The 16,958-nt window shown below is 34.4% G+C and overlaps 1 protein-coding gene across 1 annotated transcript; it reads right to left on the minus strand.

Annotated features, from left to right (window-relative positions):
• Positions 1–489: 489 nt before the first annotated feature.
• Positions 490–6,816, minus strand: rgs18 (regulator of G protein signaling 18). Its single transcript, XM_034019709.3, has 5 exons — positions 6,658–6,816; positions 4,932–5,036; positions 4,467–4,531; positions 2,922–3,085; positions 490–1,823 (listed from the first exon to the last, which is right to left on the minus strand). Exons 1-5 carry the CDS (start codon positions 6,774–6,776, stop codon positions 1,566–1,568), a joined length of 711 nt encoding a protein of 236 aa, XP_033875600.1. The 5' UTR covers positions 6,777–6,816; the 3' UTR covers positions 490–1,565.
• Between the last annotated feature and the right edge of the window lie 10,142 nt (positions 6,817–16,958).

Genomic DNA, 16,958 nt, shown 5'->3' on the forward strand with positions numbered 1-16,958 from the left:
TATCAAACTGACATGCATTCTAGATTTTTGACTGTGAGGTTGAATACTGTTCCATGATCTGTGCGATGAAAGCACCAAGACAATGGCTCTTGTTATATTAGTAGATTCATATATTTTAGGTCTGAAATATGCTTTCTAAATTGAACCTAAATGTAATCCTAAGGTTTGATTTCATACTGCACAGTTGCACATCTTATACAGGTGTTTCATATTTGAAGCAATACAATCTTGAGCAGTCATAACTCTGTATGTTCAATCATATAACCCACATCAATCACCCATGTTTATTCATGCACAAAAACAAAATAGCATATCTACATTCAAAGATAATTTATTAGACTCAGTATGTATGAAGACACATTGAAAAATATGCAAATCTTTGTCTACAACCCTTAAATAATTTATTAAAAACATTACAATATTTATACAATTAGCAATAAATTAATTTGAAAGCTTTATAAAATAAAAACAAGTTTGTTATTTATAACATTGAGATATTTTAGCATTAATTACATGTTAATAAATGATTGAATTATGAGATTTCATGATGAAAGCTTTGCTGATATCTGTTTGGCTGTATGCCTCTTGTTATATGAATACTACTTATAATATAAATATAAATTTATACTAATATACAGTATGTATAGAGCACACATTTAAGCAGAGATCATGCTTAGCTACATGCATTTGTAGTTAAAAATGCCATATATATATATATATATATATATATATATATATATATATATATATATATATATATATATTTGCCTGGTTGGTAATAGTAATACCTATTGTGGTTTTTGTTTGTTCTTTTGTGATCTATGTGACATTCCAAAAACATTTCACAAAAATGCCATATCCCAGAGTCTTAGATTTTAAAAAAAACTGGCTAAGATAAAGTCATATAACATATTTCTGGATGGATAATCTTATTTCTGACTTCTTACTGAATGTGTCTGATGGACCACTGGTGGCCTCCCCATTGATGTGTGCCACAAAGTAAGTAGTGCAGCGCCTGAATATAAATTAATATTCAGATCTGTTAGGAATTTTGCTATTGTGGAACAGCGGTTTGAATTAAATTCAGTAAATACAAAACATCTTCACCTTCATTGACAGATTTAAATCCAAAATATTACTCAAACAAACCTAATGAACGTGTAATACTATATTTTAAAAACAAACAAACACTTTTGATGTTTTTAGGATAATAACAGATGAATAACAGATTCTGCATCACTGAACTTGAACATCAATGCCTCTCTGCACCCTATTCTTTTGACAGAATCACGTCACAAAATGACAGGAAGTCTTTATATGGCAAGTTAGAATGCAGGCAATTGTTTTCTACAACAATACTGTCCTAGATAATTAATCTGCATTATTTCTAGTGGCATGATCCCACTGTACTTAGAAACTGCTTTTTAAGGTTAAAACTTCTGTTCAAATGCTACTGTTTGGTACTTTGAAAAGGTTTCAAAATAATTCTCCAAATAGTATGTGTTTATCCAGTATAACAGAGTATAGCCAGTGTAGTTAAAAATATATTGTGAATATTTGAGCTCTTAGAGCCAAATTCCAAAGTCAGTTTCTGCTTCAATGCGGTCATTGAAGACACAAGATCGTGACCTTCTTCTAATCATGTTGTTGCTGGGTGGTTTCTTCTGGATCAGATTTAAATAGATGTCTGACTTTAGAAACCTTGGGTAACAGTCCTTTTTCATTAAGCTGTAGATTATGCTCTGGGCTGTGTCGAAGCAAGACTGCGTAGGATTCTGGACATTCTGTTTAATAATCTGGCTTGTAGAAAAGTCAATGTTCACCTGGAAAAAGAGAAACGTGTTAGTAAAGATCGTTTTAGCACTGGGCAGAGTCCTGCAAAAAAAACCCCTAAAATTGTATTGTATGATCAAAATAACTAAGTACATTTTACCTTGGTTTGTGTGTTATAACAGTCATATAAATAACAGCTTGTTATATATATATATATATATATATATATATATATATATATATATATATATATATATATATATATATTCCAGCTACATTGAATCTTTAGAGTTAAAAATCTTTGAAGGAAGGCTTCTGTTCACACAAAGCTTAGTGTCTGTCACAAGTGCCTCATTATCTATTGCTCAGGCTCTTAACATTTTACGAAGAAAGTTCTGGAAAGGCTCCAAAATTAGAGTTGCTTAATATATAACAGCATCAAGTCTTCAATATTAAGCAATATTTTATGCATAGTAACATTTAAATGGCAAAAGTAATTTAAAATCCCAAGATTAAAGACTTGGCTTTGGAAATTTATCAGGATAGATGAAACGTCTCTGCTGTCAGAAGTTTGATTAAATGAGGAAACAAATATTACATTTTAATTAATATTACTATGGCTTAAGATGGCTACCTCATGCTTTTACAAGGTCAGTTCCTGGATCTTGTCTTACTGTCCAACTGGTAAGAAATATGTACTTCTGTAACTTAATTATTAAGGCTTCAACTTGAGAAAGTTCCAAGTCAAACATCTTGTCTTAATTTTAGTAACCAAGCACATTGTATTCTATTACTCAAAGATAAATACTGTTTATGTAGGCTTCAAGGTGCAACACAAGTTTCACACAGAAGATATATCCCACACAACTGACATATCTTTATCTCATAGTAATTTCTACGTGCGGTTGACATGTGACCTTTGTTGTGCACATTTAACAGAATGTATAGCATAGCAAATTAAACATGATTTTAACATGCCTATACCTTAGATCAGATAAATCATGTTGGTGCTGACTAATCTGTTAAACTTAGAGTTGTCTGTTCTTGGCTTCAGTTTAATCACATTATATTTAAATGAAACCAATTGTATCCTTATGGTCACTCAATTGGAAAATGTTTGGTAAGAAAAAAAAAGACCCATAACATACCTCTTTAGGAGCTTCTGTTTCTATGTAAACCGAATAAATCTTCTTAGCCTTAGAGGCCAGTTTAGTGGATTTGTTTTTCTTGAAGTCCTCACAGGCCAACCAGAATTCAATGTTCTCCTCACTAAACTGGCTCTTCAAGAATGTAGTAAAGGTGTCCAATCCATCTGTAATAGTGTTGTAAGTGTTAATGAAGGTACTCGGTAAATATATCTGAAGAGATGTGAGAGCATTCAAGAACATACGAGATTCCAAGAAACAATCAGTTGGATTTGTTAATAAAACAACAAGAAATGTGTTATTAAATATCTTTACAATTATTAACATGGAATAATAGTTTATTGCAACAATATTTAAGAGCATATTACTAATTAAACATGTTGCTCATTTCAAGCTTTGTGTAATGTTAGAAAGTAATACGGGTTCTTATAAATAACTTCATTATGTGTCCTATAGAATGTCTAATGTTGTTTATAACACATTGTATAGATGCATTGTTAATAGTTTATAACATGTCCTTAAACTAAAGTGGTACCAAACAATCAAGCAAGCCTTCTCTGCCGTGTCAATGATACCTGCTCAAGCTCTGTTGATTTCCCTTAAAATTGCTTCTAAAGTAGATGGAAAGGGTTTTTCATCTTGAAGAGCCTTGGCTGAGAGCCTCTGGACATGCATCATCTGGCTCATGGCTTGTACTTTTGTTCATTTGTACCAGGGGATCGTTTTAATACACTACATGTATGTGTCCTAGAGTTGAAAAGGTTATACATACGCTGTAGGGGAGATCTATTATCTAGTTCACATCCATGTCATTTTTGACAGTTTTTATATTTTTATTATTACTTTCTCTGTTTGTCAGTTTCAGATTCTAACCCAATCTTTAAAGAAACACATTTCTCAGGTGTATTAGCTGGGAAATATCTACATCTCTCAAATAAACAAGAAGAAGAAAAAGAAGAAGAAGAAGAAGAAGAAGAAGAAGAAGAAGAAGAAGAAGAAGAAGAAGAAGAAGAAGACAAATACTTGACTAAGGATAGTTGAAACACATGATTGATATCAGGGACTGATGGTGTTATTTCTTTATTTCTTTCTTCTTTGGGCAAATAATCACTTTAACATATCGAAGCTGAATTTGGTGAATTTGCTATATTTATTTTAGGTTGGGTGGAATTACATTGAGGGCCCAAATTACCTATTTCTGTTAATCTTTTATAACATTGGCTGAAATGAGTATCAGGTGTAATGACACGAATCTGAACAGATATAACTTTGGATCCATTGGACTGTATAGACCTTTTATATGGCCAACCTGAAACAATAGTGTATGTAAAAGGTATCTACAGAGAGCAGTGGATGGATTATTCATGTGTGTCTCATAACATCAGTTTTAAACCAGTTATTTCTGGAGGTATCTGGTGTTTTCTAAAGCTGAAGCAAACACCCTTAAAGCTCTAATTGGGGTCATTATAAACAATTAAAATGTATGTCTTGGGAAACTTCATACACTACCTTGTGTTAAGCAGAGGTATTGTAGAAAACGAAACTCACCTTTATTAGCAAGCAGTTTCTCAAAAGAGTCACTCCATTTCAAAGCCTCTTCAGGGGAGATGATGCTGCACATAAAAAAGGTAATTGGTTGACATAAGTGAACAAATCACAATGTGTTTGCATTTTGTCACAGCATAAACTATTTTAATATAAACTGGGAATACTCAAAACCAAGGAAACAATGGGAAATGTATCATACTGTATGTGTCATCAAAGCACAAAATGGGAAAATTACAACTACATAGTACTATCATATAAGGTAACACAAAATAAGTGGAACATCTGTCATATGTACCAATGTACCATTGGAAATGAAACAGTTCATATTTCAGTGATACACGACTCAGTACCTGCTGTATCTGTAATCTCTATTTCTGACATCTCAAAGGTAAGAAACAGAAATCTACTCCTAACCACCTGTAATGCCAAGGGGGTTTCCCTTCAGCTTTGTTTAGAAATACTCACCTTGCAGTCGTTGGGCTTTTCATGGATTGTGGGTTGACATTTTCATGAGATCCTGATTTCGACAGTAGGAGGCTCAGTCTGTTCTTCTTCTCTCTTTCCTTTACCCTACAACATTTAAAAAAAAATCCTGAACTTTTCCACCCTTTTACTGTGTTAACGTCAGAAAGACTGAAAAAAACAACAAATCTAAGCTCATCAGCATTCTTCCCCACACAACACAGCTAACCAAGGTAATGTCTTACTCCCACAAATGGAGCAGCATGATTACCCAACACAAACCTTATCAAGATGCATTAATTAAACAAAATACTGAACAAGTAAAAGGCTATTAAACTCCATTATCATCAACGATTTCATGTCACAAAAGCTGCCAAAACAATATACACTGTAGGAACGATAATTTGACTGATTCCATACTAGCAATGGTAACCCATTCCATTCTCATCAGAAACTGTCTTTGAATTCAACTTTGTACAGCCAATAGAATATTGCTACTGACTAGAATTGTACTCACAACTGGAGTATATGGGCCCTTCTGAAAGTTATTTAAAGAATGTTTTTTGCTAAATTAGATAAATATTGATATTCATGAAACTTTATTAGCTTCTTTAATGACAATTACAAATACTGACGGTAATTATTTAGCTATTCAAAACATTATTTATATAATGTGTGTAAATTAAGGCCCTAAACTGTATTTGGTAAATGACTTAGTAATAAAGCATCAAAACTGTCAAACAGTAGCTATGGTTAGAATGCAATACATGGGTGAATGTGTGCAGTTGCAGTGCTGGATAGAATTGCAGAAGCTTGTGGTTACTGTTTCAGACCCTGCTCGAGAACTTACAAGCGCACAGTCAAAGTCGCCCACCGTCACTTTGTTAACCCACAAACCCGTAAAATTACTATCCTTCCGCTGAGACGTCGAACCGAGGTCCTATTGTAAGTGACTCTGCAGCAGCAGTTGTTGATGCATAGTTCACCCTCAAGTCTCTGTAAGTCACTTTGGATAAAAGCGTCTGCTAAATGTCTAATTAATAATAATAATAATAATAATAATAATAATAATAATAATAATAATAATAATAATAGTCCTGTAAGCTTACAGGCTTGCGAACGGCTATTGATCAAACTTTTAGACAACAGATAGCACATACTTTAAGAGCCTTTTTTATGCAACGTTATGATGTACACAAAATAAAACACTGAATGTTTTTACAATAAAGTGTGTTACATTGAAAAGAGTAAGGCTAAGATGTGTCTAACTGATTAAGTTCTTAATAACAAATGGTTCTGGGCAGAAATAAAAATTGAAATGTAATACATCCAGTTAATTCACTCAGTGAAACAGACATTTGCATAACATTTTCCCCACTAATAAATCTATTACAATACATTCACAGCACATTATTAAACTGAAAACATTTATAGTCATTGCTGTGTAAAAAAACAAACTCCCTTGTGTATCTGCTTGAAGTAGCACAGAACAGCATTCTCATTATGTTTATTTAAATCATTATTTAACTTTTTGCCTTACATATTTTGTAAACATTTATAAATATAACATGGAACTCATGCAGTAAGTTGTCAACACAAAGATTTATCAATCAAATTTGCCAATGTTATATCAACAGGGCTACAATGATTTTCAGAAAATAAACGTATTTTATGTTAGAGGTTTTTATGATCTTGTTATTGCTTTCACCAGGTAAAACATTAAGCATACCTTGTTTTATTTTCTTTCTTTATCACCGGGCAATCAGAAGGACTGAGCATTTTGAAGTAAGGTTCCTCTTTCTGTGCAGAAAAATTCAGTTGAGGAAAAAGAAACACCATTATTTCCATATTCTTTTCATTAATGCGTAATAGACCTCAGTTGCTTAACAACAGGTTGAAATTGTGTATCAGCGAATAAAAACACCTCACTTTTAAAGCTAATTGGTTGTTTGGTGGTGTCCACCCACATGATAACTTCCTGAATCAGGAAACTGTGACATTTACAGAATTTGCACTAAGAAATGTCCCTTCTATACTGCAGACTGTGCGGTTTACTTTAATGTTTTACGTTGACAACTGGGTTAAAAATAAAAAGATGTGAAAGGATGGCTGAACCAAATGGTTATCAACGATCATCATAAATAAATGAATATGAAACCAGATTGCAAGTGTCTGTACAGCGAGGTTCAGAACATACTAAATAAAACAGCCATAAGTGCCCCCAAATTATTCAGTTTTTGATGTTATTTATTCCAGGGGCTACCTGACCCACCAATATACACAGGGGCTATGTTTTATTGATATCATGTGAACTAAATGCTGGAATTTCTTGTTTGAGCTGGGTTTTCTGAATGCCCATTGAAAAAGGCCAGGTGATTGCTAAGCTGTTATGGGCTAATCCCAGCTGTCCCATTTGAAATTGGCAATTTTCAGCTTTAATTATTTATATATATATCTCCAGGTTGTTGATTCATCTGGTAAAAAAATGCCAACCTGTATTTCAAACATGCATACACATTTAAAACAAACAAACAAACAAAAAAAACAAACAAGTATTATGGACATAAACTGGATCAAACAAGAAAAGTCTATTATTATTAATGTCCCTTGCCAAATTAAATTATTAATGAATTAGTCATTCAGCAGAGACTAGGGGGTGAACTATGCATCACAACTGCTGCTGCAGAGTTACTTACAATAGGACCGCAGTTTTACATCTCATCTGGAGGATGGAGCACAAGGAGATAAGTGATTTACTTAGGGTCACCCACAGGGAGTCAGTGGCTGAGCTGGGATTGATCTGGGAACCTTCAGGTACAAACCCCTTTCTCTAACCACTGGACCACCAAGCCTCCATTTAACATTAAAACAGCAAATGACGTAGTGCCTCAATATTATTGTCAAAACAAGTTTTAAAAACAGCCTTCAATAGCACAGCAAGTTTGCTGTCACAAAAGTAGGTGACACTTTAAATGACCTACATCTATAGCATGTAGTATTTTTTTGTGTCAAAAAGCACACTTTCACAACCAGTCACAAAGACTTGCACTTAGGAAACTCCATGCAGATCAGTGGGGTGCAAGATTTAGTTGTGTCACATACAGTACATACAGACTGGCAAATACAAAACTGCCTCTATTGCTTGGGATATTAATTAATGTTTCAATTGTTTAAAAGAAGTAAACATACATAAAAAAATATGAAAGGCATTTTAAGGATGGCTTAGCAAGACTCCATCTTTTAGTAGGTAGAAATAAAAATAGAAGCTGTGAATTATGATTGCACAGCTTTCCCATAAACTAGATATCAACAGCTATTTTAATTTGCATTAAACTAAAGTAGGGGTTGTTACACCTAAATAAGCTTAGTTTAAAAACAAGATGGTCTGCATTTTTTACGCTCTGGTTTTCAGAGTTATCAATAGGGGACAGGAAGTAAGCTAGCATGTAAGGGGTTTTCATTGAGGTTTGAGTCAAGTCAGTACTTATTACTCATTTAGAATCTGCCTGACACAGTATTCTTCAGTGCTGTTAGTGTCACCATCATTTGTAACTAACCATTGTACTGCATGCATTTCAAACTGCTACTTTTCACACTGCAGACATAGATGTGCATAACAGCAAGCGATTGTTTGGAAGTCTAACTGTAAAAAATATCAAAGTTCCTGGAAATTTTCCGTTTGCCTGTGTATATTTGCAACTGTCATGTCTTATATGAACTAAATTACATTTAAAACGATTTTTTGCAACTTTTCAATGTACCGGTATTGCTTGTTCTCAATACTGTGTGAGGTTAATGTGCACAGGATCAAATATATTCCATGTTAATATTGGCTTTTAAAATGACAGCAGAGTCAATAATAAATAATATGAACTTAAGCAAAATGCAGCACTACATACAATGTTAGACATTACGAGGCAGCAGCTAGGACAAAATGAATTACTGAATTGGGAAGAGTGTACTGTCAGAATTTGAAATGGCATGTCCAATATAATGCGGAATTGATGCATCTGGTATGGTGGTCAAAAGGATATCCCATTTCTATCTTCTCATGAGTTCTTAATAAAAACAGACATTGAACATTTCTCAATATCAAAGAAAACATCCAATTTGCACTTAGCAAAAAAGTAATATTTAAGGGATTGTCATCTGTCATAGAAGCTTTTTTTGCAGTTTATTTACTTTTGAATTTTAATAGTGTCATGACACTCTCCATTTCTTGAATCTGTAGCCTGTCAGACTGGAAACTCTTTGTATAGTGTAATGCTTAGATATATCTATTTGTAATAACCACTGAAGGTGCACTCTAGAAAAAGAAAAGTGGTATTTATATTCAGGGGATGTTTTTTGTATGTCAGAAGTACTGATAAACAGAAAATATCATGTTCAAATGTTTTTATTGGTTTCAGCAGGTGTTGACAGGGTATATGGATGGGGTATAAGAGATTGGTCAAGTTTATTTTTTACTCCCATCCAAATCTGAAGTGAATGTGAATTGTGGTCAAAATAATATATTATTATGAATATATTTATATGGAGGATTACTTCTCACTGCCTAAAAAATAGTGCAATAGGCCCCTCATAATGCTCTACACTCTTGTTTAATTGTATTTGTATAGCTTCTATGTCCCACCCAATCAAACAAATAAAGCAAGATGTGTGGTATAGATTAATGGAACCCCTAGTATTATAGAACCCTCTGAAAATGTTACTTTTCACCTGATGTATCCTATAGGAATATTTGTAACAAACAAAGTTCTACTAATAAGCATGAAGCTTTTAGTCCTTTGGAAAATATGTACAATTATATTTGGAGCAACATCCTTTCAAATCAACCTCAATAAGATTTAGTCACCCACATGATCTTTTTGGATAGTTTACTTTGAACCGTTACAGGAAAACCAACTACCATGACTTTAAATGGAATTCTAGGCTTGTCATGCTGCCATAGCTTGTAATTATTTTTTTGCAAATGTTTAAATCCATTGCACATCTTGAAATTTGTATTCACTCAGTAGGTGCACCATTCAAATAACCTCTCAAAAGTCCCCTGAAGGACTTGCATTCCTTTACAATTTGCAAACACTCAGCAGGGGTGACAAATACAAAATCCACAGGGTGTTCCAGACTTTTTCCTCTGTATTTCTTTATTGTACATTAACAACTAAACTCTGTTACATCTTGTGTATTCCTTGCATATTCATCCGATGTCAAGATGACCCAGTTATATGAGTCGCTGTAGACCAGCAACATCAAATATGACTGCAAATTAAAACTTGGAAGAAGCAGGTGTATACAGATATTGGGATAAACCTAATTTAGTGTCATGCTATTTCAATGCAATCAATCCTACAGAGGCTAGGGGGCATTTAAGTGAGTTGTCTTTTTAAATGTTTATTTTGCTTCGGATAAATTGGTTTTATTTCCTGATACCCTTCTGTAGGGAATAACAGTTCACAAAATGTGGATATGCCGTAAATGGCTGTTGATCATAAAAAAAATATTAACATATCAATAGCTCAGAGTGTGAAAAGATAGCAAACTGTTCTATAGAGTGTGGCTATATTCTTAAAACACTTTAAGGAAAGGTTATACAGTGTAACTACTGAGCAGTATGTCCCAGCACTGTAACTGGAAACTCAAAGACCATTGTGACACATGTATCGCAAAAATGTCCCAAACACTATCACTTGGTCTACGTGAGGTTGAATTTGACAGGTGAATAATAGAGAAGACTAAGAGAAAATGAAGACTTCTGAAAGGCTTCCATTAATACTTACCCAAACACTGCAATGTAATGAGCAAGATGCACCTAAATAAAGACTTTATCTACTGGAATAATCTCAAATGGTCAAAGAGAAGAGGTAACACAATTGGAAATCATTGTGTGGTACAACACAGAATAGAACAGTACAGAATGAGGAATATGCAGCAGGCAAGGAACTGAGAAGAAGGATGTAAGAATACAAAAATGAATGAATTGCTGTTTGTTGTGTAATGTAAACTTCACTCTTCTTCCACATATTCATCATTGATATATTGCTAATTGATTTATCCATATTTGCACCGCTAAGGGAACTGAATTATAGTATTTTCTCGCTTGTGACAGAAAAATGCATTTTTTAAATTTAAGAGCAGCCAAACATCCAACCCAAGATCCATTATGGTATTTATGATCATGTTATAAGGCAAACATTATTGAATTTTGGCTAATGTCTTCATCACTAAACTAACAAAGCTATTGGCCAATACGTTTGTCTGCTTGACATACTGTGTTGACAATCTCAAATGACATTGTTGAGGGTGACATTTGTTTATGAATTATACAATTGTTAAAATATGTTTGTTAGTTATGGTTAATAGGAGGAACAAACAAACGTGTATATATTATCATTCTCAGGCACTACTTTGTTAAGTGCTTCTTAAACTACAGTAACATTGTGTTTATCTTTGTATCCCTGATAAGATCTCAGTGTTGTCACATCCTGAGCATGTGGTATTATCATGGTGAAACAGGACTTCTGTTTTAAAGTCATTTAAAATGTTATGCTGCAGTTCCTTTATTTTAAATTAAATATGTATCCCAACATAAGGCTGTCAATTATTTAAAATAAAAATCAAAGTACATACATGACTTATTTTGTTTGTAATTATTAGCTATATACTTGTGTATCAAAAACAATATTACAATATAAGTCCTATATTTGAGTCCCAGTCCAAATGAAGAAGTAAAAATTACTCCATGATACATCAAAAAGTAATATGTACATCCTCAATGTGTTGTCATATTGAGTGATTATTACATTCCCAATGCGTTTACTGAGAATTCTCAGTGCATCTTTCAAATTCTGAGCAGTGGTGGCTGCTGTCCATTTTGAAATTCCCACTCTAGAACCAGTGAATCAGTCATTGTAGAACAAGAAAACAAAAACACAAAAAAGATACCGCCCATCTGCTTTTTTATATGTAATAATATATTATTACAAACAATGTATACAGTAATAAAATAATACTTTTTTTCAAAAAGCACTTTAGCATGTTCCTTGGAAATACTATCATTCATGTTAAGCCCTATCCATGTGGATTCTAGAGAGATATTATGCATTTACTGACCTTATAATTAATAATAGCCATCAACTTATATTTATAACATACAGTAATCCGTCGCATATCCGACTACGGTGGGACCAGAGAAAGGGCGGGTATGTAAAAAGTCGGATGAATGAATCCTGTTTTAAATGCCATTATACACAGCTGTAACAATTACTGTATTCACACAATTATTGTTTTGAGATTCAGCTTTTATTAGGGAGGTCACATAAGTCCCTTGTTTAGAAAAATACAGAGTATTAATACTTGTGACAGAGTAGCCATCTGCCACGTGGGTGCGTGCATTCGCTGCTGAGTGACAGGCAGGAGATCGAGATGGAGGTTGAAGTTAATACGCCCCGCAGGCGAACAGGATTTATTGACATATCAAGTCAACACACTGAACAGCTCATGTGACACTACCAGCAATGGCAGCGCACGGAGCACATACAACACAATATTCGAAAACTTTGGTAGGATCTACAATATTTGAACTAATCTTCTCTGTTCAATAATAAACTAACATTGCTGAAGAGGTTGGTCATGGCAGATAAACGGTTAGGGTGGATATGCTACGGATTACTGTAGTTTGTAATAGAGGTATATATCTACAACATCTCCTTAAGTGTTACATTTGTGGAATGCTCTGAATTATATGTGGAGTCTTATTTGATATGTCAGTATGCATTGTATATGTCTAGAACAGACGTATCCTACACAACACAGAATAATTTAATTCAGACCAAAGAAGCTTATTTTTTACCAATAAACAACATTTTCAATTATACAGCAGACCATTTTGTTGTTTCCATTTAAAGTGCTAAATTGAGAAGTCAGTCTTTCAACAAGAGAGACAATGTCAGCTGAGTATATACAGCTGATATTGCATTCAGATGTATTACATGTTAAAGAAAAAAAAAACACACTATGCTGTTCAGCAGATCAGAATCAGTGCTGAGTGAACAAAACGAAAACACGCCTAGTTACTGTGATTGAGTCAAAGATATACACATCAGGTTTCTGAATAGACCATCGCCATGTACAGTAACATTTCAATTTCAAATGTAAATGTTTTATGAATATAATGATGACTTGTAAGGGATTTCCCTAAATGCCCTGCACCTCAAATCATTGCTTCCTGGAAATTACAGTGTTATAAAAGGTAATAGACAGCAGAAATACCAGTTTGCACCTTAGCGGATAATGTGGTTAATTTACGAGACACTGACACAGGACAAGCTCTTAATAGTTGACTTCCTCTGAACATCCCCATGTTATTACCAGCTCAATGTAACCACAGCATAACTAGGAACTACACGTTCTGTCTCAATATATAGACAACCTTTGATGAACAAAGGGTGCTTTATTATCGCAAAAAACAAAAAAGGGGGTGTACAAATGTAATGTTTTTTAACTTATATATTTTAACAAAGCAGGCTGGGATTTCTCGTCACAAACCTATCCCTTGCAATTACATAATTCATGAAATTTACATCACTACTAGTTTCAGACCACCCAAGTGACCCACATTTTGCGGGTCAGACACTCAAATTGACATTAAACCTGCAGACCCACGACTGTCATTGTATAACCCGCAAAACAAAACTTATAAGATCACTGTTTGAGTGATGTAAAAAAAGGGTTATTATCAACATATTATAATTGTATGCACACTCCATCCATTGATGGGTTCTTAATTCAAGTTGCAAATTATATCATTTTAAATTAACAAATGTTGTTGTTTTCTTTTTCAATGCGTATCCTACTTACTAAGGGCGTTTATGAAAACAAAACAAAAAAAATGAATCTGTTTTACATTTTTGATGGATTTTCAAATATTGTACCAATTAATGAATCTATTGGGCACTTAAATAAACCTAGCTCTTCTTCATTGTCACAACCTCCAGGATGATGCACTGAGATAACCACTCAGCAGGGACTGACAGGCTTATGTCACAAGGGACCAAAGTTAGTCTGGAAACAAAAAGACATTTTTTTTGTAACACAGATTTTAGTTGAAATGTTGTACACGATTGATTTAGTTACTTGTTTATTTACCCCTTGCTTGTATGAGGGAGAAACAACACACTATTTGGAGTGGCGTTTTCATTTTGTTTATTTTTCTCTTCCTTGTATTGTTTGTCATTTTCACTGGGATGTAAAGAGTTATGGACACTGCCGGCATACCACTCAGCTGAATTAAATCAGGCTATTAACTATGTTGCGCCCCCTATAAAAGTCATGGTTCCAGGATACTAAGCAGGGCAGCTGTGTTAGAGAGTGGATGAATGAGTAGTGGAGCAGTGGGACTGCAGTGGCAGAACAGCAGCAGCAGTGCAGCTGGGAGGCTGTGGGAGGTGCAGGAGTGATCAACCCGGGCTGAAGAATCCGGCAAGGTGCATGGTGATATAAGGAGAGAAGCACCTGGGAAGAGGGGACCGGAGAAACTCTCATTATATGGGAAGTGCTCATTCCTTTAAAAGTTGATAACAGCAACTAATGCTCGATGAGTTACTGTTTTGAATTAGTTATTGCTCTTGTTTGTGTTAAACAAACGGCTATTGCATTGGGAAGTGCAATCTAAACGTACCTGATTAATGAGACGCTTTATAAGGGGGATTTGTAGTATTTGTATATAGTAGAGTAGATGGTAAAGTGAAACCCTTTGAAAATGTAATGGGGGAACTGTTTCTTTCTCATGTCGACATTGGAAGATAGTTTATTGATGCAATAGTACCAGCAGCATATTGTTGCTGGGTGACAACAGGATTGTATGCTGGGTGCTATTCATTAAATTGCATTTCTCGCCATTTTGTGGTGACTGTATCCGCAGGTACCCGGGCCGAGGGTTTTGCCAGGCACCTGGAAGGACTTCGAGACATTCTCATTGGAGAGAAAGCCAGACCCTCAGTTTTAATGGGTGCCTGTGAGGTTTGGGGGCTTGCCCGTTTTGGTCAAATAAAATTATAAACTGCTAAGATAGTGCTGGTCATGGTGATCAGTTTAGTCTGTTGATCAGTAGCAATGTGTGACACTTACTCAACAAAGAATATTAGATTGCATATCAGCACCCCCAGTGTGAATCATACATATTTGAACAATACTACACAACCACACGAGACACTGCTGTGAGTTTAAGCCTTTCTGGCCTTTTTTACATATGGCCTCTGCTGCAATACAAGCATTGCCCATGACTTGCATACATGAACACTATGTCCCACTTTCAGCAACACAGCATGCGTTCCTGTCTGGTATTACTGTTTTTCAATGGTGCTCTGCTCATGAGCACTTTACAATGTGTGTGAATTGAAAGCCCTGTTATTTCTACCAAGAATAAAGTTTGAGCAGTAAGAAATACTTTTTGTTAAAGAAGATAAAGTAAAAAAAAATAAAATAAATAAAAAAATAATAATAATAAATGCTGCCTATTCAACATTTTTACAGTGCACTGAGGTTACGTTTATGGGGCATAGCGAGAGAAAACCATATGCAAAAAAAAAAAAAAATCTCTTTACTATCTCTGCCCTCTAGTTTATACTAGGACTGTATAAACAGAAGACTTTAAAATGTTATTAGAAACTAGTTTTTGAAAAAAAAGGGCTGCCATCCAAGCAGAGCAGGTATTTGACAGAGCGCTATGATGAATGACAATTTTGTAGATGACTTGTGCTTGTTGATTCCAGCTCATGAAGCTCAAAAACAACCAAGGTCTTTATCCATCTACAAGTACAAACTTATTGATTTCTACCCACCACATAAGCTAGACCGCTTATCGTGCCAAATAAAGTGTGGGTTCTTCTAACACATCTGTAGGACAGAGGGTGCCAAAATGGAACTTAAAGCAGAAGTCCAAACAAAATAAATAAATAGTGGACATTAAGAATTAATACAAAGTCCGAGCCACTGTTATAGCTGTGCATGGGATAACATTACTATGAACAAAATGGCAATATGGTCTGCCTTTATATTGATTAACTGCAGCTATCTATTTGCATAGCAGCCTTCAAAACTTTATTTAGCTATGCTCTCCGAGGTAATTGTTTACTGAGATATGCAGCCTGCTGGCAGAACACAGCTCTCCACAGATAGGAATCTCTGGATTATACCCAGTTTTTAATGAGATGGTGAATTGCATTCCCTAGCAATCCTGCTTCATCAATCTTTAATTTTTGCTCTACTTCCACAGTGACAGCCAATCTTCATGATATGCAAATAAAGCATTTTCTCTTAAACTGGATTCTTTCAAGTGGCTGTCAGCTGTTTAGGTGGATAGCATGGGAAGTTTATTTCAAATCCTAACATTAATACTAAGTAAGCTGAAATGTATACATCTACAGTATGCAGAGAGGAACTGAAAAAAAAAAAAATTCTATGGACAATGCAAGTTTAACAAGCAGAAGAATAACAGTACCATTTCCTATACTGGTCATTAGAGTATTGTAGAAGCAATGGAAATAAAAAGAAAGATATTGAAGTATTTTTCAAATTGAATATTACTAATATTAGTTCACATTCAAGCTATGACATTAAACAAGCTATCAGAAACACTGAGGTGATACCCAAATGTACAGTATAACCTTCACGCAGCCGTTGCTCCTGTCCCATGAATTATTATTAACATTATTATAATTACGGTGCTGTTTTATAGTGAATTTTCTCAGTCATGGTGTAATAATATTATACAATTATTGAACCGTGGGAAGACTAATGTTATCAACAGGGGGCTATAATCGACAGGGGGCTATAATGCCCGAAGCCACAGGCTGGAGGTAACAATAGTCTTCCCGAGGGGCATTTAATTTTCCATTATGGCTGCAGTACATATTTAATATATGAATCAGTCAAGAAAATAAGTGAGGCAAGGTTGGATAGTAAATACAACTTTATATATGTTGTTTAAATATAGCTGATGCAGCATAAGTAAATACATAAATAACATAA

The sequence above is a fragment of the Acipenser ruthenus genome, chromosome 10, assembly GCF_902713425.1.
Source record: "Acipenser ruthenus chromosome 10, fAciRut3.2 maternal haplotype, whole genome shotgun sequence".
Taxonomy (NCBI): Eukaryota; Metazoa; Chordata; class Actinopteri; order Acipenseriformes; family Acipenseridae; genus Acipenser; species Acipenser ruthenus.